The 22,138-nt window shown below is 41.5% G+C and overlaps 2 protein-coding genes across 3 annotated transcripts in view; one reads left to right on the forward strand and one right to left on the reverse strand.

The window, feature by feature from the left end:
- Positions 1-1,124: 1,124 nt before the first annotated feature.
- On the reverse strand, positions 1,125-3,563 carry LOC113744354 (uncharacterized). The gene is made up of 4 exons (XM_027273644.1): positions 3,363-3,563; positions 2,854-2,970; positions 1,928-2,285; positions 1,125-1,729 (listed from the first exon to the last, which is right to left on the reverse strand). Exons 1-4 carry the CDS (start codon positions 3,389-3,391, stop codon positions 1,631-1,633), a joined length of 603 nt encoding a protein of 200 aa, XP_027129445.1. The 5' UTR covers positions 3,392-3,563; the 3' UTR covers positions 1,125-1,630.
- A 1,066-nt stretch (positions 3,564-4,629) lies between these two features.
- The window catches only part of LOC104924595 (ryanodine receptor 1), a 46,208-nt gene continuing 28,699 nt past the window's right edge, over positions 4,630-22,138 (forward strand). The window contains exons 1-47 of one of the 2 annotated variants that reach the window (XM_019253217.2): positions 4,630-4,706; positions 7,936-8,055; positions 8,154-8,252; positions 8,406-8,426; positions 8,733-8,807; positions 8,949-9,027; positions 9,109-9,221; positions 9,310-9,409; positions 9,500-9,596; positions 10,202-10,276; positions 10,376-10,532; positions 10,637-10,801; positions 10,897-11,018; positions 11,109-11,295; positions 11,408-11,543; positions 11,687-11,782; positions 12,068-12,186; positions 12,332-12,465; positions 12,555-12,796; positions 13,061-13,253; positions 13,355-13,571; positions 13,641-13,745; positions 13,844-13,947; positions 14,023-14,106; positions 14,222-14,381; positions 14,488-14,635; positions 14,734-14,939; positions 15,025-15,199; positions 15,286-15,494; positions 15,608-15,966; positions 16,086-16,215; positions 16,410-16,570; positions 17,186-17,348; positions 17,436-17,522; positions 17,622-17,848; positions 17,933-18,371; positions 18,453-19,025; positions 19,114-19,314; positions 19,415-19,526; positions 19,629-19,772; positions 20,444-20,717; positions 20,825-20,939; positions 21,026-21,158; positions 21,238-21,332; positions 21,419-21,554; positions 21,645-21,831; positions 21,927-22,038. In XM_019253217.2, coding sequence (XP_019108762.2) covers positions 4,659-4,706; positions 7,936-8,055; positions 8,154-8,252; positions 8,406-8,426; positions 8,733-8,807; positions 8,949-9,027; positions 9,109-9,221; positions 9,310-9,409; positions 9,500-9,596; positions 10,202-10,276; positions 10,376-10,532; positions 10,637-10,801; positions 10,897-11,018; positions 11,109-11,295; positions 11,408-11,543; positions 11,687-11,782; positions 12,068-12,186; positions 12,332-12,465; positions 12,555-12,796; positions 13,061-13,253; positions 13,355-13,571; positions 13,641-13,745; positions 13,844-13,947; positions 14,023-14,106; positions 14,222-14,381; positions 14,488-14,635; positions 14,734-14,939; positions 15,025-15,199; positions 15,286-15,494; positions 15,608-15,966; positions 16,086-16,215; positions 16,410-16,570; positions 17,186-17,348; positions 17,436-17,522; positions 17,622-17,848; positions 17,933-18,371; positions 18,453-19,025; positions 19,114-19,314; positions 19,415-19,526; positions 19,629-19,772; positions 20,444-20,717; positions 20,825-20,939; positions 21,026-21,158; positions 21,238-21,332; positions 21,419-21,554; positions 21,645-21,831; positions 21,927-22,038 — 7,434 coding nt within the window. In that variant the 5' untranslated portion in view covers positions 4,630-4,658. The remainder of the gene's footprint in view (positions 4,707-7,935; positions 8,056-8,153; positions 8,253-8,405; positions 8,427-8,732; positions 8,808-8,948; positions 9,028-9,108; positions 9,222-9,309; positions 9,410-9,499; positions 9,597-10,201; positions 10,277-10,375; positions 10,533-10,636; positions 10,802-10,896; positions 11,019-11,108; positions 11,296-11,407; positions 11,544-11,686; positions 11,783-12,067; positions 12,187-12,331; positions 12,466-12,554; positions 12,797-13,060; positions 13,254-13,354; positions 13,572-13,640; positions 13,746-13,843; positions 13,948-14,022; positions 14,107-14,221; positions 14,382-14,487; positions 14,636-14,733; positions 14,940-15,024; positions 15,200-15,285; positions 15,495-15,607; positions 15,967-16,085; positions 16,216-16,409; positions 16,571-17,185; positions 17,349-17,435; positions 17,523-17,621; positions 17,849-17,932; positions 18,372-18,452; positions 19,026-19,113; positions 19,315-19,414; positions 19,527-19,628; positions 19,773-20,443; positions 20,718-20,824; positions 20,940-21,025; positions 21,159-21,237; positions 21,333-21,418; positions 21,555-21,644; positions 21,832-21,926; positions 22,039-22,138) is intronic. The other variant, XM_019253218.2, reaches the window with a different exon arrangement.

Below are 22,138 nucleotides of genomic sequence, written 5' to 3' on the forward strand. Positions count from 1 at the left end.
ATGTCACCATGATCCAGATTGAAGATTTGCAGAGTCATACACTGTTTGTCTCTCCACTTTCTCAGTATGTTTACAGAACATTTGCTTCTCACTGGTCTATAGCCTAGTCATATTTCTTTTAAAAAAATACTTTTTACAGGGTTATCCATGTTTATATTTCCTGCATAAAAAACTTGCTCTCATAGCATAGCAATCAATCAAGAAGGTTGGTAAAGCAGCACAGACTTCCGCCACCACTCTGTTTATAAGTCTGATGGAAATGATGTTGCTGTCTCTCAGAGAATCTACGGATGTTGCAGTCACTTTCATCAAGTGGCCCAGATTGGTACAGTTGGCCTCCCTGAAGTTCACTTGCAGGCTGACTGTAGTGTTTGAGTGGTTATGGACAGGCTATCCTGCAAACGTTGAACATCCCCCTAATATATGACGTAAGATATTTACGTTATCTGTAGAGGCAGAAACCGTAGGAGGATGATCAACATTCGAGTAACCAGGCAGGGAAATGCCGCTCAGTCGACTTCTCAACCTGCACAGCTCAATGGCCAGGGCATATAGATGACCTGAAATCTGGGACCCCTGTCTCATCCCTCACTGTACAGGGATTGGCCTGTTCAGCTCTACCCCCCATCTTCACCAGACATTGTGTCCCTCTATACAACAATCCCAACCCAAGCCAGAAACCCATCCCCAATACCAAAAGCCCTGAGTGCTGAAAACAAATAAGAGTGATCCACCCTGTCAAAAGCCTTCTCCTGATCCAAAGAAACAATACCAAAATCCATATTGTAACATTTGCACAGATCAATAACCTCTTGAACAAGGAAAATGTTTGTTTAGGGTGAACAATCATCTCTCAGCAGTCCTTCAGTCTATTTGACAAGGCTCTGGAAAAAACCTAGTATTCAGTGCAGAGCAGAGGCAGCAATGTCAGTCTAAAAGAGAAGAATACTGTTTATATGTATATCATTGAAATAAATACAGCACATATACTTGCTTTGCTTTATTGATGTTGGTCAGATTATAATAACTTTACAATAAATTTGGAAACATAAATCGGTCACTGCTCCTCCTCCTCCTCCTGCTGCTCTGGTGTCGCAGCATCCCCGCCGCTGGCCCCTCCCCATATATGCACACTTATATACATCGTCCCTGGCTTGTCAGTGTAACGGGGGTTACATCAGTCAGCCCAAAATGAGAGCTGTGGTCTCACAAATGTAGTGCCGTCTGCCATTACAAATAATGTCATCCCAGTTGTTCAACCAGTCCTCCCCTTCAATGCGTGTTGGTGGAACAATAGCAACACAGTCCTGTGCTGCCTGGCTTGTGTTCCAGGCAGCCATAGCGTTATTTGGCTCCAGATCCATCCAATACATGACATTCAACTTGACTGTGTCGCCATTGACCCAGAAGAAGGTGCCCTCCTTGACCATATCCTGCAATCCAATCCATGCTGAATGAAAATCTTCGCTAGAATTCTGCTGTCCATACTGAAAAGTCATGTTGGTCAAGAATGCCTGGTCTTCTTTATTCCTAACCATAGCCAGGTCACCCCCATAGTCAAGACACTCTATGCAAGCATTTTCCCCACTTCTTTGGTTCGTGGGACAGGATGAAGCAACGTGAAGCGTGCTCAGTCCAGCCAGGCAGGCAGCGTGAACACTGCAGGGTGTCTCTGTTGCAGAATCTCCAAATGAAGCCCATTTTGTTCGAGAACAGGATTGAAAGCTGGTGTTCATTAGCTGCTTTCTGCTGCATGGAGTTTAGCTGTTCATTCAATAACAGCTGGTGCAACTGTTTGCTTTCTGCGCCTTGGCGGGTGATGATCTTCAGTGATTCGTTCAGATGGAGGTTAAGTTGTTTCTTCTCTTCCTTTATGAGGTTAAAGTTTTCCAGAGTTGAATTTAGAAACATGTTAAGCTTTTGGTTCTCCACATCCAGTTGTCTCCTTTCTTGAATCACGTTCTCCAAGTGCAGGTTCAGCTGTGTATTTTCTTGGGAGGTCTTCTTCAAGAGCAGGTTCAGCTCTGTATTTTCTTGGGAGGTCTTCTTCAAGAGCAGGTTCAGTTGTGTATTTTTTTTTATACAAGAGGGCACTGGTCACACCAAACAAAAGCACTATCAAAATCCCAATTAAAATAGCTTGCCAATTGGATTGCAGTCTTTTTATCAAGATGTTCAATGTCCCTTCTGTGCCCGTTATATCTTCATCTTCTATGCCTGTTATATCTACAACTTCTGTGACTGTGAGTGTTTCTGAGTCCTCATCAGAATTTTCGAGTGGGAAACTGCAAAACAAAAGAAGACGATCAAGAGATGTTCTTGTAAGCACAATGACAGGAAAAAAACACATTACAATTGCAGACTGACCTTTACGATTTCAAGGCAATAATTGTACATATGATATTTTCATCATTATCAAATAGTTGTAATCTGCTAGTCTCCTGCAGCCACTGTGGAAAGCTACCTGTGACATATTCTTTCCCTGCAGAACTGATGGAACCTCTATATAAGTAGCCTATATAGTACATTTTCCCATTATATTAGTTAATAAGTCACCATATGGCATATCTTTTTATGCAGTCAACATCTACCACATGCTGATATCCAGTATTGCAGTTAAGTGCAGCTTCAGTTTGTTGCTCTCAGTACCCAGAAGGGTGAGGTTCTGATAGGTGTTTCAGCTGAATGTATTCCATTTTAAACTGTTTCTCGTTTTTATACAGATAATCTTGTACAATACATTATTCAATCCAAAAATGTATACTGCATCCAAACATTAAGTTACAGACTACCAGCAAACGGAAATGGTTCTAAACTCTCCAAACTCCCACAACTTTACTCTTGATTTATTACCTCATTTGGATTTCTTCAGTGTAAGTCATGTCATCAGTACATATTCCTGCAACGTGTTCTTGAAGAGAAGGCTCCTGAGTTTTTTTTCTTGGGACTTGTTCTTCAAGTCTTCGAGTTCTTGAAAACAAAAAGGGAGAGATGTTCTCAAAGCACAATGACAGGTAAAAAACACATTGCAATTACAGATTGGTCTTTATGATTTTAAAACAATACCTGTATATACACTGAACAAAAATATAAACGCAACACTTTTGTTTTTGCTCCCATTTTTCATGAGATGAACTCAAAGATCTAAAACATTTTCTATATACACACACAAAATAACCACTTCTCTCAATCACAAATCTGTGTAAATCTGTGATAGTGAGCACTTCTCCTTTGCCGAGATAGTCCATCCCACCTCACAGGTGTGGCATATCAAGATGCAGATCATTTAGTCGTTTTGTCTCGTTTCGCTTCAGGTTAACTACTTAACAAATGGAAACTTTAGCTCCTGATTTATCACCTACCTGTCTTGGACTCCCTCGGTGTCAGTCATGTCTGTCTCTGGGTTTATTCTTCAACTTTACGTGTCTACTAAAGCAGCTAAAAGTTTTCTTTCAGAACCGTTTTGTGGCAATTTGTTGTTTTTTAATCTGAACCAAACGTTTAACATAATAACATGATGATTTTCGCTCTCGGGTTACCACGGCAACGGGCAGTTTTCTATACCGCGCACCGTTGTGATGGAAAAAGTCGTTTGTCACGTGAGGCCGCCGTAGCTGCTCCGCAGCGAAGAGTGTTGCATTCAATGCGATCGGAAATTACACAATCTACCGAACAGCAAATCTTACACACTGTATTTTTGTATTTGCATTCATTCACAAGTTTATTCATTGTTATTTACCACATTAAATCTAAATTATTGTACTATCTCTTTACATTCTACAGAAGCATAGGCCAGACAAATAAAAACTTATGTAAATAAAACAATGTGAAACGTTTCACATTAAACATGATAATTTACTGTGTTAAATAAGATGGAATAATATCAGCTGCAAAGATTGATGATAGTAGCTTCTATCCCTACAAGCACATGTAGAAAGAGGAGTAAATTAATACTATGTTGGGATATTAAGTGTTAGTCTGGTCAAAAGATCCCATTATTTTCAGCACAGGCTAAAGTTCATATGGGAGCACCACTCGCATTAGGAGAAGTCTTGGAGGTCTAAATAAGGTTTTGTCACTATTCGATACATTTGGAAGGAGGGGCAAGTCACTATGAGCTGGAGGAGACAGTCATTCCTATCAGAAAGCCTGGGAGAAATTCTAGCAAGCAAATAAATCTAATACTATCGTCCAGGTACCACCCAGCCCCTGTAACCTCATAAGAATGGCTCAGTTTGATTAAACAAAAATAAAATGTGAATAATGCAAAAGTTGTGAAAAATTCAACAAAAGTATCAGTTCATTTGATTAACCTTCATCGGCACATGGCATTATGAGAAGCAGATATGTAGAATTAAGCCTAAATTCTGTACAAAACAACAAATATTACAACCGGGGAACATGTGAATGACTGCTGCTGCTTTCTCAGCTTGCTCCACCTCTTTTTTTGATGTGAACTGGAATGAACAGTCAATCCCTCTGCCTCATAACACAGTCAGAGAGAGGCACAGAGAGAGACCCACTGTGCCCTTCAGTAACCTTTACCAACATTGTCTGGCCTTATGTGGCGAGCATATAGGCACCAGGAGTTACAGAACTGACAGGGATTGAACAGTTTCCCATTTCTATCTGGGTTTTGCTGTTAATGCCTTTGAACTATGGCAGAAGGTGCAGATGGAGAGGAAGAGATTCAGTTCCTGCGTACGGTAAGTGATGCTGTCTGCTTCTTCTTCTCAAGTAGTTTGAAACTCAACTTGTTCAGTCACAACGTACAAGAATGAACTTTTTGTATGTTGAATTGTTGCTTCATTAGAGATGATAGACAGACATTTACTGTGTTGACTTGCCTTCTTTACATAGACTGATGGACTGGGACAGGTGGCTGGTTTTGTTGGCATTGTTATCTATTTATATCCCTTCGGCTACTTGACATGTTACTGTTTTGTAACAGAGAGGAAAACTTCTGTTGCCAGTTAACACACAGACGTGTAACAGATTCCCAAAAACAATTACTGTACATTAAATATTAAAACTTTTTGACACTGACACCACCATATTTACTTTGATGGACAGTACTGAATTTAATTGCAGCAACACATTTCTTGCACGCATATCGTGCTACAATTTGTGTACTTTATATTTGGGTCGCGGTGATAACCACTCATTTGATGACAAGTGCTGGAACTAATTATTCAGTAATGGTAATAACAATATGTAATTCTGTTATTTCAGATTGAATACTTTGTTCTTTCGCTGAGAGAATGAAAATATGAACAACAGCAGACTAGCTAGTGGGCCATACTTTGACCTGTCCTCATCTTAAGGAATAACCACCTGTCTTCAGCTACCTTTTTAGAAAACAATGACAGCTGACACATTCCTGTGCGATAGTGATAAGCAATTTGTTAGGAACTTATTTGGTCACCATTTAATACGGGCATATCAGATTAATCCACAAGTTGCCTCAGTTCGGGTCCTTGTTCTGCTGCAGCCCCAATTTGTGATTTAGATCATGTGTATACTAAATATAAACATCTTGATTAGGAAGGTTTCAGTTTAAGTTTTACTTTGAAGTGCACTACTCATAGCTGAGCTATCATGTATTTATGGATCTCTTGTCCAAGGACTGCAGAAGGGCGTTGTGGCCTTGCAAGCAGTTGGATGTATGTAACACTCTATTTGGATAGTCAGCATTGACACTTAGCTATTGTAGATGCTCTACTTGTCACTTGAGTTTCTCTTGACCCTGGTAACTCTAGCTCTGATGTTAGAGTGAGCAAGACACTGATGATTTGTAGGCTGGATTATACGGATCATGTGAAACTCTGTCCCTTGTAGCTATTGATTGTAAATTCTGAATCGTGACTGCAGTCTTTTAGCTTGAGGGAACGTTCACTTCATATCCTAATAAAAACAGGTTCATTCATATCTAAATATTTTTTTAATTTTTAAATATTAAATCTCACAGCTACATAAATCTAATACACATGTTTTCAGTTTGTCATCACGTCATGTCTTGAAATACAACACTAAAATAAAATATGTCAAGACTGCGCCGCAAAGTTACTGTCAGTCTGTCTCTGCTCACACTGCGCTGAGTTCTATATATATTGTGTGAGGATTAACAGGTTCAAAGCTTGGCTCATTTCAGCACCTGCTTACTTCAGTCTATGTGGGAACTTTACTACTAAAGTAGTACGAGCAATATTTATTATTAGATGCTGGTATCAAAACATTTCTTTATACTTTATAGGACATGACAAATCTTCTGAAAAAAAAAAAGATGGGATTTTGGATAAATGGCTGCTTGGCTTCCTGTTGTAGTGTGTCTATATTTCAGTAGTCTGTGTGTTCAGGACATGAGAAACAGATGGCATCAGCTCCCCTTTACAACATGGCAAACTCACAATACGTCACACAGGCACAAGTCTCTTAAACTCATGCTTAAACTCTGTAGTAAAGCAATAAAAAAAGCTCCCAGTGGCAGCCCTTCCAGTCCACCAGCTCTGGTCCTTCTGGTCTGGAATTTGCATACTTTCACCATCATTGCATAGCTCTTGGGTGAAAATTTAATCATGTTAGTAATCTGTTCATGGCAGTCGCTGCACTGTGCATTAGAGTTTTAACATCACAGTATTGTAACTTTGTACATACCTGTGTAAATTAAGAAATATCACATTGTCATATTGCCATTTATAGACCAACTTAAATATATTTACTTTGTTGTACTTTTGTTATAAGAGCAAAGTTCAAATCTTCAAACCTATCAGCAGTTTAATGCTGATTTACAGTTCCAGAAACAACTACAATAAGACATAAACTAAACTAGAAAATATATAGAAAATATATAAAAGCTCAACCTATTTCTGAAAATTTCCCTTCTCAGCGCAGTGAAGGGGGAAAAAAAAAACCTGGCCGTCAAATCCTAAATATCTGTCTCTTTCCAGAAAGGGATGTGTGAACAGCAGGTGCAGCATCCTGAAATAGATAGTTAAGGGGGTGGGTCTGAGGGGGTAGTGGCAGGTGTCATGGAGCCAGAGAGGCGGGGAGATTACAGCTGGGCCAGTCACTGACAGATAGAAATACATGAATAAAACAAAAACAAGTGAAGGCTAGGAAAAGTTGTGTAAGAAAAACAAAACAATTTTGTCTTTCTTGTATATGTTATAGAGTTAAAGCGACATAGATAATAATATTTTTGCACTTTAGTGACCCCGGTTTCAGACTGTAATTCCACTGTGGTAAACATGGACAGCTGTACACGCATATTTGTTTTGATTAAATTATTCATGGTCAAAAAGTCAACTTGAGTTGAGCTAACAGCTAAACATCAAGCAAGTGCAACAACAGCCAGCCAGTTAATATTACTTATTAGTCCAGCAGCAAGAAATCCAACTCTGGTTACTGGATTCTGGCTACTCCACTCCTCAACACAATTCCTGCGTTCCCCGGGCCTGAAATCCTCTTCTTCCCAGTGGTCTAAAACGCTGGTGGTACAACCACATGAACCTCCCTCGGTGCTCTGAGCTCACAGATGGCAGCCTGGCTAACAAACTGAGCTCACATTAGCTAACAGCAGTTACAGTTGGTAGCAGTTTACTGTCCATTGGGAAACTCTGTAAATCACAAAGAGTTGAGGCAAAGTAGCCGGAGAACATTAGAGGGAAAACCAGAAACATTTTCTCTATAATATATGATCCATTTTCACCAAAATCAGTGAAATAGTTGATGGTGTGTGAAAGTGTTTTCTACTTCTCTCGACCCAGAGCCCAAAGTTACATAGTGTGAGAACAGACATATGAATAACAGAGATTACCATTCACCTGATTACAAGTCAGTGTAGCATCAAAATGATTCAAAATCTGTTATCTGTATGATAGAAACATCACACAATATCGCTTTAATGTTGCTTTTGGATATGTTTCATCTTTGTAGGATGACCAGGTGGTACTACAGTGCACTGCATCCATTCTCAAGGAACAGATCAAGCTGTGTCTGTCATGTGAAGGATTTGGGAATCGTCTTTGTTTTCTTGAGACAACCTCAAATGCTCAGGTAATGAAAGGACATTGTGCCTGGTGCCTTTTATTTAATGTAATTAAGAAATGTAATTGTTACCAGTCACCAGGTTTACTAGTTGTTCTGTGTTTTAGAATGTCCCTCCAGACCTTGCTATCTGCTGCTTCATTTTGGAGCAGTCCTTGTCCGTTCGGGCATTACAGGAGATGCTGTCCAACTCTTCTGTGGATGAGGTAAAGAACAGTTAGGAGGCTCTTTGGTTGAAGATGCTTCTTTTCCATGGGATGTACCCATTATTTATTAAACATGTGCTGTATTGTTCATTCAACAGCTGTATTTACCTGTACTTCATTTCTTTTCTTTACTCTACCACCTGCCAACCACAGGCTGTCGATCTGGACAAATGGGTATGTTTACTCATTCTCTCCTGTCACATGAAAATTTGTGAGAAAGTTTGTCAGATTCCGTGTTATAACTTCATTGTAGCTACTTTTCACAACTTGATTAGCGTTATTACAGACCTGCTTAGCTTACGTACCTCCACTGATTCATGTCACTGATTCAACACTTTGTCTACCTTGACTGTTCTAACACATGTGTTTTATTCCTCCTATTGCCCAAAGCTTGGAGTCTGTAGACTTGCCCTGCATTACGATAACCTCCTCTCATCTTTTGTACTTTTAATTGACTCTGCCTCTACGTCCTTCTCTCAGTCGTCACAAGGAGGAGGTCACCGAACCCTGCTGTACGGACATGCCATCCTCCTGAAACACACACATTCAAACATGGTGAGCACATTTGCAGTCAAAATGTGGCTACTGCTGCTCTATCTTGAAGTGGCAATTCTCTTCACAGTCTATTATTCTCTGAATTGTTTGGAGTATGTCATCTCACAACGCTAACTTGTTATCCTTCTCTTTATGCTGCAGTACTTGAGCTGTTTGACTACTTCACGCTCACTGACAGACAAGTTGGCTTTTGATGTGGGCTTGCAGGAAGACTCCACAGGTGGATACGCACTTTACTGAAACATCAGTATGTACACATGCCGATGTAGATCTGTATTTTAAATCTATTTGTCTGTCACAGGTGAGGCCTGCTGGTGGACCATCCATCCAGCCTCCAAACAGAGGTCTGAAGGCGAGAAGGTCAGGGTGGGAGATGACCTCATTCTTGTCAGTGTTTCTTCGGAGCGATACCTGGTAACCATGATTTTATTTACCGTCGCACCATAACAAATGATTTGTTGGCAATTCATTTTACTGGTATTACAACCTGTGCTCTTCTCAGCATCTGTCCTATGCCAGTGGTGACTTGATGGTAGACGCCTCCTTCATGCAAACACTGTGGACAATGACCCCTGTGATGTCTGGATGTGAACTAGCTGAAGGTATGTCATTTTGTACTTACTAAAAATAAAAATGTATTTGGTCTATAAACCTGTCTACTCTCTCTTAGCAACATGACTCTTTCCCTCTAGGTTTTCTGACTGGAGGATATGTTCTCAGGCTGTTCCATGGTCACATGGATGAGTGTTTGGCAATCCCAGGAGCTGACCAAGGGGATGACCAGCGCAGGTGACAATACAGCATTAGATCACTGCACCATGTGTTTTTCTCTGCATTTCCTACATTATAAAGCACACCTCTGGTGTTGCATGTCTTGTGATGAATGGTGATGGAGTGTAGTGCTAACGGAGTGAACCCAAATGCAACATACAAACACATGACAGTGTATAGTCTGGGTAGGGGAGCCAAAGAGGTTGAGCCTTGGGCATGGGGATCCAGGGAGAGTGTACATCAAGTGTCTTCAGGTGGATTAGGAGAACAATGGAAGCAGGGGTGAGGTTATGGGCACAGGAAAACAAAGGTTATTGACAAAGTTACGGCTTATCGCCTGACATCCACGCACTTGACTTTACTCATGCAGTCAAGCACACACAAACAAAGAGCTTAAGGAGCAACAAGTGTCCAGTTTTAATGAATAAGACAGCCCAACTCGAGGCTGAGGTTTGAACCAACGTTCTGTTCATACCTTCTTGTTTTGAGGTAAAAGTGCTAACCACTGCACAACCCTGCCACCTCGAATAACTAAAATGTTCACTGCAATGTAGCTATTTGAAGAAAGTTTCTGCAGGCTAACACTTGTTTCAGATCATTGACTGTCTTGTGGTTTTTTCCAGAGTTGCTCATTATGAAGGAGGGGCTGTATGCAGTCATGCTCGATCCTTGTGGAGACTTGAGCCACTACGTATTGCGTAAGTGTCTTGATTAATTTAACAACATGTGTATTACAATCATACACTTTCAGTGACTTTACAGTATGCTGATGCTCATTTGTTTGTACCTGTTAATAGTTGGAGTGGAGGTCACATAAAATGGGGCCAGTCTTTCCGGATACGTCACATAACAACAGGCAGATACCTTTGTCTGGATGAAGAGAAAGGACTGCTGTTGGTGGACGCAGAGAAGGCAAATTCTAAGATGTCAGCCTTTTGCTTCAGAATATCAAAGGTCAATGTCATGCAAAGTCAACTGTGCCAGAATTGTGTTTGAGACCTCATTGTGTAAAATATAGATATTCTTAATGAAAAACGCACTTTTTTTTTAAACTACAGGAGAAAATTGAATTGGTCCAGAAGCGAGACGTGGAAGGCATGGGCATTCCTGAAATTAAGTATGGAGAGTCCATGTGCTTTGTGCAACATGTTTCATCTGGCCTCTGGCTTACATATGCTGCTGTTGATGCCAAATCTGCCCGTCTAGGTCCTCTTAAGAGAAAGGTAAAGCAAATTCTTCATTAAAACGGTCAGCAAAATATAAATCATCAATGAGTTCTTGAGGTGTGAGCATATACTTGCCTGTGTTCAATACTTAGGCCATACTCCATAAAGAAGGTCACATGGATGATGCACTCACGGTAGCTCGATCCCAGACCGAAGAGTCCCAAGCTGCTAGAATGATTTACAGCACAACAGGCCTCTTCAACCAGTTCATCAAGTAGCTCTACTTCACTTATATTTCAAATTCAAGTTTTTGTTTTTTATACACAACATATTCATTATTGCGGTATTTTCCTCATCTGTCCAGAGGTCTAGATGCCCTGAGTGGGAAAAACAAATCTCCCAACCCTCCGTCTCTGCCCATGGATGCAGTGGTGCTCTCCCTGCAGGATCTCATTTTCTACTTCCGACCCCCTGATGAGGAGCTGGAACATGAAGACAAACAGTTCAAGCTTCGCTCCCTCAAGAACAGACAGAATCTCTTCCAGGAAGAGGTTGGTCTACCACTGATTAATAACGTGCAAATATATAACAGCTGCATGTTTGGATGTACATTTATTTCCATTATATATTTGGATTTCTCTAAGTTTGTATTGTTTTTAACAGGGGATGATTACTCATGTCCTGGACTGTGTTGATCGGCTCAATGTCTACAACACAGCAGCCCACTTCTCAGAGTATGCTGGGGAAGAAGCTGCAGAGTCATGGAAGGAGATAGTAAATTTACTGTATGAATTACTAGGTATGTCTATCTGGTGATTTGTTCTATGTATTTTATCTATAATCATTTTGAATCAGGCATTTATGTTCCCTATATCCAGCCACCTGACTTTTTTGAGAATGCGATGTACAAACAATCTTTTCTGGTTCTCTTCTTTTGTGTAGCTTCTTTGATCAGAGGTAATCGTGCCAACTGTGCCCTGTTCTGTGACAACCTTGACTGGCTGGTCAGTAAACTAGATCGTTTGGAGGCATCTTCAGGTATAAACAGGCAGTTTGTTCATTCCAAAACTGACTGACCATATAACCATCACTGATAAAAGCTTATGTGTTACCAATTTCTATAAATAGGCACCTTGTTTTTTGTCTACATTTTGAATATGTTACAGATAGCGTGCACAGGGGTATCAAAATCAAAATAAATAGAAAGGGCTGTTACCTGGTTGGTTCGAGGGAGTGTATTATAGTGTATTGTACTTTTTTAACATACTATATACACATGCACCGCTAATGTTAATGTATTCCTATACTTTAAAATTATTACAGGAATCCTAGAGGTGTTGTATTGTGTTCTGATTGAGAGTCCAGAGGTGCTGAATATCATCCAGGAGAATCACATCAAATCAATCATCTCTCTGCTCGATAAACATGGACGCAATCATAAGGTCAGGAACACTGAACACTTTGCTGAGCGTGATGGATAAAACCTGAAACATCTGATTACAGCTCATATATTCTTTAATATGCAAAATATCATAATGCATAACATCTTAAGGCAGCACCAGAGCAACTCATGGATTCTCTCCTCAGGTTTTGGATGTGCTCTGTTCTCTGTGTGTGTGTAACGGGGTGGCTGTCAGGTCAAATCAGAATCTCATCACAGAGAATCTGCTTCCAGGCCGTGACCTCCTCCTTCAAACAAACATCATCAATTATGTAACCAGGTGGGTCAATTTGTATGAGCACACTTCAGTACAGCTCAATTATCTAAACATGCTCTGAGCTAGATATTGGTTTTGTCATCCTCCTTTAGCATGAGACCCAACATTTTCCTTGGAACTTGTGAAGGATCCACTCAGTATAAGAAATGGTATTTTGAGGTGATGGTGGACCATGTGGAGCCATTCCTTACAGCTCAGCCATATCACCTACGAGTGGGTTGGGCTTTGACAGAGGGATACAGTCCATATCCTGGTGGAGGGGAAGGCTGGGGTGGCAACGGAGTTGGGGACGACCTCTACTCCTATGGTTTTGATGGGCTTCACCTTTGGTCAGGTAAAGTGAACACGTTATGAGAAGTAGTCTTTTGCATGCACTGGCACCATCCCTGGCTGAGAATTAGACAACACCTTTAAACTCTTTTTATCTGCATCTTTAGTAATGTGCTTTTGTGTCCATACCACTTACGTTTTTCTATATGATGCCTACAAGTTATACAGATAAACTCAGAAAACTTCATGTATGGTACCAGTCAAAAGTTTGGACATATTATCTCTGTACATTGGCAGACATAAGTTCATTTGCTCATTGTGTCCACAGGACGTGTTCCAAGTCATGTTGCTACACCCAATCAGCACATCCTGGCAGCGGAGGACGTGGTCAGCTGCTGTCTAGATCTGAGCGTGCCCAGTATTTCCTTCCGTATCAATGGGCATCCTGTTCAGGGCATGTTTGAGAACTTCAACCTTGATGGCCTGTTCTTTCCTGTTGTCAGCTTCTCTGCAGGCGTTACGTAGGACATTACAATAAATCTTTTTAATGTTTTATTTCATATTTGCAGCACAGTTATTCGACAGATATTAGACTAATATCGATTTCCACTCTAACTACAAGGTTGCGGTTTCTTCTCGGAGGGCGTCATGGAGATTTTAAGTTCCTCCCACCTCCAGGCTATGCTCCGTGCTATGAAGCAGTGCTCCCCAGGGACCGTTTACGGATTGAGCCCATCAAGGAGTATAAGCACGATTTTAATGGTGTCCGCAACCTGTTGGGTCCAACTCAGTCCCTCTCACATACAGCTTTTACTCCTTGCCCTGTGGACACCATACAGGTAAAATCATATTCCATCATCATTTTTATCTTCATCTCTTCCACTGCACTGAATTCATTATTATTTCAGATTGTACTTCCTCCTCATTTGGAGCGCATTCGAGAGAAGCTTGCAGAAAATAGCCATGAGTTATGGGCTGTTACTCGCATTGAGCAAGGGTGGACCTTTGGAGCAGTGAGTGTCAATGTTTGGTCATTTTCAGCATGAAAAATGTTGTGTACGCTGACAATTTCGTTCAAAAATGTTTTTGTTTTTTTAAAATCAATGTCAAGTTTCGTGATGACAACAAGAAGCTGCACCCCTGCCTGGTAGATTTCCAAAGTCTGCCCGAACCAGAGAAGAACTACAATTTGGCAATGTCAGGAGAGACACTCAAGTAAGTCCTTCAACTAACAGCACTGTGCTTTCTGTCTCTTTGTATTTCTAATGCCTGGTGTGATTCATTTCAAAGGACACTGCTGGCACTGGGCTGTCATGTAGGAATGGGAGATGAGAAAGCAGAGGAGAATTTGAAAAGGATCAAGCTCCCAAAAACGTGAGCTGCATGGCATTTCATTTATTCTGATTCATTTTGTGACACCCTTTCTGTTTTATCATGTATATATGATTATCCCTGTCACTCATTCTGATCATAAAGGATTGTTTGTTAGTTACATACAGAGTAGTGGATATAAGCCAGCACCTCTGGACCTCAACCATGTCAAGCTGACTCCTAATCAGAACACTCTAGTGGAGAGATTGGCAGAAAATGGACACAATGTTTGGGCAAGAGACCGGGTTCGCCAGGGCTGGACTTACAGTATTGTACAGGTACCACCATCATTGTTATGGAGAGGTCCCTGTAATATCGGTAACATTAAAAATGTGTTTATTATAATACATTTTTTTGTTTGATTTCTTTTTTTTTTTTGTATAGGATATATTGAACAAGCGCAACCCCCGTCTGGTTCCCTACAACCTACTGGACGAAAAGACGAAAAAGACCAACAGAGAGACAGTTTGTGCAGCTGTTCGCACTCTCATTGGATATGGGTACAACATAGAACCGCCTGACCAGGAGAGCAGTAAGTTTCTGTTATCTACAAGCAGGGCAGGAATTTTTTTTTTGTAGTCTAGAAATCTACAAGCTTGTTTCATCATTCCTGTATTTGTGTTAATCTAGGTGGGGATGGGCATGGCAGCCCCCGTGGAGATAAAATCAGAGTGTTCAGAGCAGAGAAGTCTTATGCCATCACTCAGGGGAAGTGGTACTTTGAGTTTGAGGCTGTGACAATTGGCGAGATGAGAGTGGGCTGGGCCAGACCAAGTGTTCATGCAGACACTGAACTTGGTGCAGATGATTTGGCGTACGTCTTCAATGGCTTCAAGGTGGGTGTGAGACCTAGTTTACGTGGTTGTGAGGATTACCAAAGTCTCTGTCATACAAAGCTCTAAAATGAGTTTACTTTTTCAGGCCCAACGTTGGCATATGGGGAATGAGCCGTTTGGTCGTCAGTGGCAATCTGGTGATGTGGTGGGTTGTATGATTGACCTCACAGAGATGAACATTATGTTTACACTGAATGGAGAAATGTTGATCAGTGACTCAGGCTCAGAGATGGCCTTTAAGGATATTGAGATAGGAGAAGGTAAGTACATTAACAACAGATAAGTTTCCATATAGACACTTGTGGCTTTGTGTTTCTGTGTTCATGAATGTATCGAACATTCCTAGGTTTCATACCCGTGTGCAGTCTGGGCCTGTCCCAGGTCGGCAGGATCAACTTGGGTCAGAACGTCAGCAGTCTTCGTTACTTTACCATCTGTGGCCTGCAGGAGGGATTTGAACCTTTTGCTATCAACATGAAAAGAGACATTACCATGTGGTTCAGCAAGAGCCTTCCGCAGTTCATTATTGCACCAACTGATCATCCACACATGGAGGTATTGTGATTGGCTTCTTGCAGTGTTTTGATGTTCCCATCCTGAGTTATAGTGTTATTGTGTTATAGTGTATTATAAGTTAGTGTCTGCCTCCCCTTTCATTTAAACTCTAGGTGTCCCGGGTTGATGGCACAGTGGAAACTGCCCCTTGTCTCAAAGTGACCCACAAGACATTTGGATCCCAGAATGCCAACACTGATCTGCTCTTCTTCAGACTCAGCATGCCCGTTGAGTTTCACGAGACTTTCAAAGTCCCAGCGGGGACCACCCTTCTCACTCGTGCCCTGACCATCCCTGAGGATGAGGTGTTAGAGGTGGACCCAGACTCTGACTTTGAAATACTCAAGAAGTCAGCTACTCGCAAAGAGCAGGAGGAGGAGAAGAAAGAACCGTCTGTGCCTAAAGAGATCCCTGCCATCAAAAATGGAGAGAACGAGAAGGATGCCTCCACCGAGAAAAGCAAGAAGAAAGGGTTTGTATAGATTCATGTGGCGTCACTTGAGAAAGGGTGTACAGCTTTGAGGAGGCTGCAGCTGGCATACTGTATTTCCATTTCCATGTATAGTAAATAATTTGTGCTGTTATTTACAGATTCCTCTTCAAGGCTAAGAAGGCTGCATTAATAACTCCACCCCCTGTTGTTCCGACTCTGCCCCGCTTAATGGAGGATGTCGTGCCAGATGATAGGGACGACGTTGACATCATCCTCAACACTACCACAGTACGTCCATAACTTCTATATATGGTTATCATAACCATATAAAATCTATGCACAGTTTGTACATACAACAATCAGCATACAGTGTAAACAATGTTACCTTTATTATATTATTTTCATCTTGAACGTGTTGAATCATCCTTACCTGAAACTGTACTAATGTTTATCTCCCACCCATCTCTTTTTCTTTTTACCAGTACTATTATTCTGTGCGAGTGTTTGCGGGGCAGGAGCCCAGTGGTGTGTGGGTGGGCTGGATCACGCCTGACTATCACCAGTATGACCCTCATTTTGACATGAGCAAAGTGAGAAATGTAACAGTCACTGTCGGTGATGATAAAGGCAACATTCATGACAGGTATGTTTAAGCAAAAAGGAAACGCTTTCATTTAAAATGACAAACACACGGAAGCCCTAAGCGGACACGCATCCATACATTTTATTTCTTCCATTTTCTCGTGATAATAAGTTGATTTAATTTGTTTTCTTGAGATCTCAGGTTATTTATATCATTATCTCAAAACAAGAGATCCTGAGATAATGAGACTTTGTTTTCCTGAGATAACAACACAATTATTACGAGCTCTCAAGATAATGAATCAAACGTGATAGGCCTGAGATTGCCATCACACATGTGACCTCTCCATGGCATTATGCTTGATGTTTCCTGCAATGATTTAATATACTAGGCTATCCTTTTCTCAAATTAATTATGTCATTATCTCAAGAAAAACATGTTTTATTATCTCAAGATCTCAAGAAAGTTATCCCATTATCTTGGGATAGAACATTTGTTATTGCAAGATAATGACCTAAATAACTCGAGATCTCGAGAAAACGGATTGGAATCCAGAGTTGAACTCAATGTCACGAGAAAACACAGCTATTATAAAATGTATGAATGAATGACCGCTTAAGGCTTCTGTACAAACATGCGAAAAAATCTTGTTGTTTTTTTCTCTGTCTTGCTCAGTATAAAACGCAGTAACTGCTACATGGTATGCGGAGGAGAGTTCAGCAGCTCCCAGCAGACACGAGTCAGTCAAGAGGATTTTGTGATCGGCTGTCTTATTGATTTAGACACAGGACTCATGACTTTCACTGCTAATGGAAAAGAGATCAACACGTTTTACCAGGTCAGATGAGTCTCAGTGTTGTATTTATACAGTTCCTAATAAAGAAAAGGACATTTAATGAAACCATGTTATATTCCCTTCTTGCAGGTGGAGCCCAACACGAAACTGTTTCCAGCTGCCTTTGTCCTTCCTTCCAGTCAGAATATGATTCAGTTTGAACTTGGCAAGCTCAAGGTCAGTCACAAAGAATCTCAAAATCGAGAATACAATTTCACATTACTACCTTTGTTGTAGAACTTGTAGAATCTTCCTTTTTTTCTACTGTCTTCCCAGAACATTATGCCAATCTCGGCCGCCATGTTCCGGAGTGAACGCAAGAACCCTGTCCCCCAATGCCCCCCTAGACTGGATGTCCAGATGTTAACCCCAGTTATATGGAGCCGCATGCCCAACCACTTCCTGGCTCCAGAGACAGGGCGTGTTAGTGAGAGAATGGGCTGGATAGTGCAGTGTCAGGAGACACTTACCATGATGGCCCTCCATATCCCGGAGGAGAACAGGTCAGAGTTGCTGCATTCTGCATTTATGAGCATTTATTATTTCTTATTTATTTTTAACCAAATGAACCCCTTTGCATCCTCTAGGTGTATTGACATCTTGGAGCTGTCTGAGCGGATGGACCTGCTAAAGTTCCACTATCATACTCTGAAGCTGTATGGCTCAGTGTGTGCTTTGGGAAACAACCGGGTAGCTCATGCCCTGTGCAGCCATGTAGATGAATCCCAGCTCTTCTACGCCATAGAAAACACCTACCTTCCTGGACCAATGAGGAGCGGCTTCTATGACTTGCTCATCAGCATGCACCTGGAGTCTGCCAAGAGGAACCGGCTGGGAACCAACAAGGAATTCATCATTCCAATGACAGACGAAACACGCAGTATCATTCTTTACACTGACAAATCTCATGCTTTACCCGGGGTTGGCCTCACCACATGTCTGCGTCCCAAACTCCATTTCTCCTCTGTTGGGTTTGTGGGAACAGATCCAGACATCTACACACTGAGTCCAGTCATTCCCTTACAGGTGAGGTTGAACATATTTGGCATTTTGTATTTTGGAACTCAGAAGTTATATCATCAATCATAAGTTTGCTTGTGTTTCCAGGTGCTAAAGACGAAGGCCCTGAATATGCTAACGGAGGCTGTGCAAGATGGTGGTCAAGCCATGAGAGATCCTGTAGGAGGCAGTGTTGAGTTTCATTTTGTTCCAATCCTAAAACTCATTAGTACCCTCCTCATCATGGGTGTGTTCGATGATGAAGATGTCACACACATTCTGAAGATGCTTGAGCCCACAGTCTTCAGTGGCAAGAAACCAGAAGAGCCCATTGAGGAGCTTGCCAACGTGAAGGAAGAGAAGGAGCGAAAAGCACCCCCAAAAGCAGCAGCGAGGGAAGAGCAGGAAGCTGAGTGGGAAGAGGAAGATGAATTTGAGGATGATGGGTTGGGTGAAGACGAGGAGGAGGAGGAAGAAGAAGAAATGGAGGAAGAATTAGAGAACACAGAAGATTGCATGCCACATGAAGAAACAGTGGACGAGACAGAACGAGTAAATGGCGAGAAGGGAGCTGAGGAAACCGAGAAAGAGAAACATGCAGAGACACGTGGAGAGAACAAAGAAGAACATCTAGAGCAAGGACTTTTCCAGATGAAGCTACCAGAGGCTGTCAAACTGCAGGTAACACTGGTCTTCTTAGAATATACAAAAAAAAACCTCAAAACTACCTCATAATACTGTTCTTATAATATCTCTTTTTGTCCTTCAGATGTGTACTCTGCTGCAGTATTTCTGTGACTGTGAGCTACGTCACAGAGTGGAGGCCATCACTGCCTTTTCAGACGAGTTTGTTAACCAGATACAGTCCAACCAGAGGCAGCGCTACAATGAACTCATGATGGCCTTCACCATGAGTGCAGCTGAGACCGCCCGCAAGACCCGTGAATTTCGCTCCCCGCCACAGGAGCAGGTACACCCACAATGTACTCCTCGACAGAAGAAATATAACTTCCTCTCAATAGCTCAGTTAGTATTTGGGATGAATTTCTATTTTTTTTTTTTTAATGTAGGTCAACATGCTCATGAACTTTAAGAACTGCGCTGAAGATGATGAGACTCCCATTCCAGATGAGGTCCGCGAATCTATGCTGATGTTTCACAATGCTCTGCTGGCACACTGTGGTAAGTCTTCATCTACAGTATCAAGGCTACCAACATCAGCATTTAGAATTAACACCATGGATGGCGGCTTGCTACAGTATCTTATTTAAAACTCTCTCTCAGGTGTTCACATTGAAGAAGAAGGACAAGAGGAAGAAGTGGATAACTCTGTCCGTGGACGGCTGCTCCGTTTGTTGGTAAAGGTGAAGAAATTCCGTGAGAAGAAGGTAGAGACAGAGCCTGAACCACAGGAGGATAAAAAACCAAGTGAGCGTCGCATCTTTTGCATGTCGTGCAACTGCAATCAGCCCGTGGCTTTTGTAAATCACGTTTTCTTTAGAGAAAATCTGAAAATATGTTATAAGCATCAGTAGCCCCTTTAGTGCCGCAATAAGTACTACTTGCATAGAAAAAAGTGACAGTTCTAGAGGTGGTAGATTTAGCATGTCCATTTGTTGGCAGTGCTAGGAGAGGAGGTACTCTTCCCAAGGCAATATGGGGGCAAGGCTGGGTTTACCACTTTTCTCTCTTCAACAAACCCCACAACCAAATCCAACTGACAAATCCCTAATAAACTGGCACCCTCCTTAGGGGGACCACTATTCGATGCATACATTTAAATCTCTGTGAACAAAGCAACATTGGAAACATAATGATAACGACACCGAAATTTTACTGTATGAATAAGCTGAAAAAAGTAGTAATAATACATGTTTGGCCCCTGACAGTCCACCCAGTAGCCACTTGGGTCATCTTAATCTTGCATCATTGCAGACAGCTGTGGCAGATACTCCACTTACACCCTTGCAATAAAAAAAAAAGATCAACTTTCTTTCCAGTTTTTGCCACTCATCGCAAGCCTCATCTATAATCACAACAGTACAGTATATTTTGTATATATGTGTATATTATGTAACTTTTTGCATTCTGTTTACCAGGCACATTACAGGAGCTTATTTCCCACACTATGATCCATTGGGCTCAGGAGTCATTTATCCAAAATCCCGAGCTAGTGCGCATGATGTTCAGCCTCCTTCACAGGCAATACGATGGATTGGGTGAGCTCATGCGTGCCCTTCCCAAGGCCTACACCATCAATGCAGTCTCAATTCATGACACCATGGACTTGCTGGAGTGTTTGGGTCAGATCCGCTCACTGCTTATTGTCCAGATGGGTCCAGAGGAGGAGAGGCTTATGATTCAAAGCATTGGGTTAATATAACAATTCATTTATTCTGTAGTTCTTCCTATAAAGGAAAGTTTTTGATTATTTCCTGTGACAGAAACTATAAATTAAAAAACATTTTTGCCTTCTGTAGGAACATCATGAGTAACAAAGTTTTCTATCAGCACCCCAACTTGATGAGAGCTCTGGGCATGCACGAAACAGTCATGGAGGTCATGGTTAATGTACTGGGTGGTGGGGACTCAAAGGTATATTTTTTATTCCACTCAACTACATTGTAATTTACAAATAACTTCACTTAAATTCACATTTGTGACATACTTTCTTCCAACAGGAGATTAGATTCCCTCGAGTGGTGACAAACTGTTGCCGTTTTCTCTGCTACTTCTGTCGTATCAGTCGTCAAAATCAGCGTTCTATGTTTGATCATCTCAGCTACCTTCTCCAGAACAGTGGCATCGGCCTTGGTAATTATCTTTATTCAGTTCCAACATTATTCTTAATGTGTGAACTGTGATAAAGCTACAAGTGTTATGTTTTCTTTAGGAATGCGAGGCTCCACCCCGTTGGACGTGGCTGCAGCCTCCTGTATCGACAACAACGAGCTGGCGTTGGCCCTCCAGGAGCAGGACCTAGAAATGGTAAGATAGAAACAATATGTACAAAACATATTGCAGCATTATGCAAAAAATGATGAAGACACTTGAGAACACTGATATCTTTCCAGGTGGTAAAGTATTTAGCTGGATGTGGACTCCAGAGCTGTCCAATGCTACTGGCCAAAGGCTACCCTGACATTGGCTGGAATCCTTGTGGCGGAGAGAAATACCTTGACTTTCTTCGCTTTGCTGTATTTGTCAATGGTCTGTTACACAATGCATTTTTTTATTTAATGTCCATATTGTTTCAGCTTTTCTCTCTTATTAATATGTTTTCTTCGATCCGTCCTGTAGGAGAGAGCGTAGAAGAGAATGCCAATGTTGTGGTACGCCTCCTCATTCGCAGACCTGAGTGCTTTGGTCCAGCCCTGAGAGGGGAGGGTGGTAATGGTCTGTTGGCTGCAATAGAAGAAGCCATCAAAATATCAGAGGACCCTGCAAGAGATGGCCCAAGTGTTAAGAAAGACAGACGCTTTCCCATGTAAGAGCCCTCACCTTTGGTTTCAGACTGTATTTAAGGAGGCACCAAAGAGTTTATTATTTTTATTTAGAGCCACTGTCTTTTTTTTCTGGTAGGTTTGGAGGAGAGGAGCAGCATGAGGAGAACAGGGTGCACCTGGGAAATGCCATCATGTCCTTCTACTCTGCCCTCATTGACTTGCTGGGACGCTGCGCTCCTGAGATGCACGTAAGCTGTTTATCAGCCACCATGCTGGACCTATCAACTACAAAGACAAAGACAGAATAGTAAATATAGCAAATATCTATGTTTAAACGTACATTTGTCT

The sequence above is a fragment of the Larimichthys crocea genome, chromosome XXII (genome assembly GCF_000972845.2).
Source record: "Larimichthys crocea isolate SSNF chromosome XXII, L_crocea_2.0, whole genome shotgun sequence".
Taxonomy (NCBI): domain Eukaryota; kingdom Metazoa; phylum Chordata; class Actinopteri; family Sciaenidae; genus Larimichthys; species Larimichthys crocea.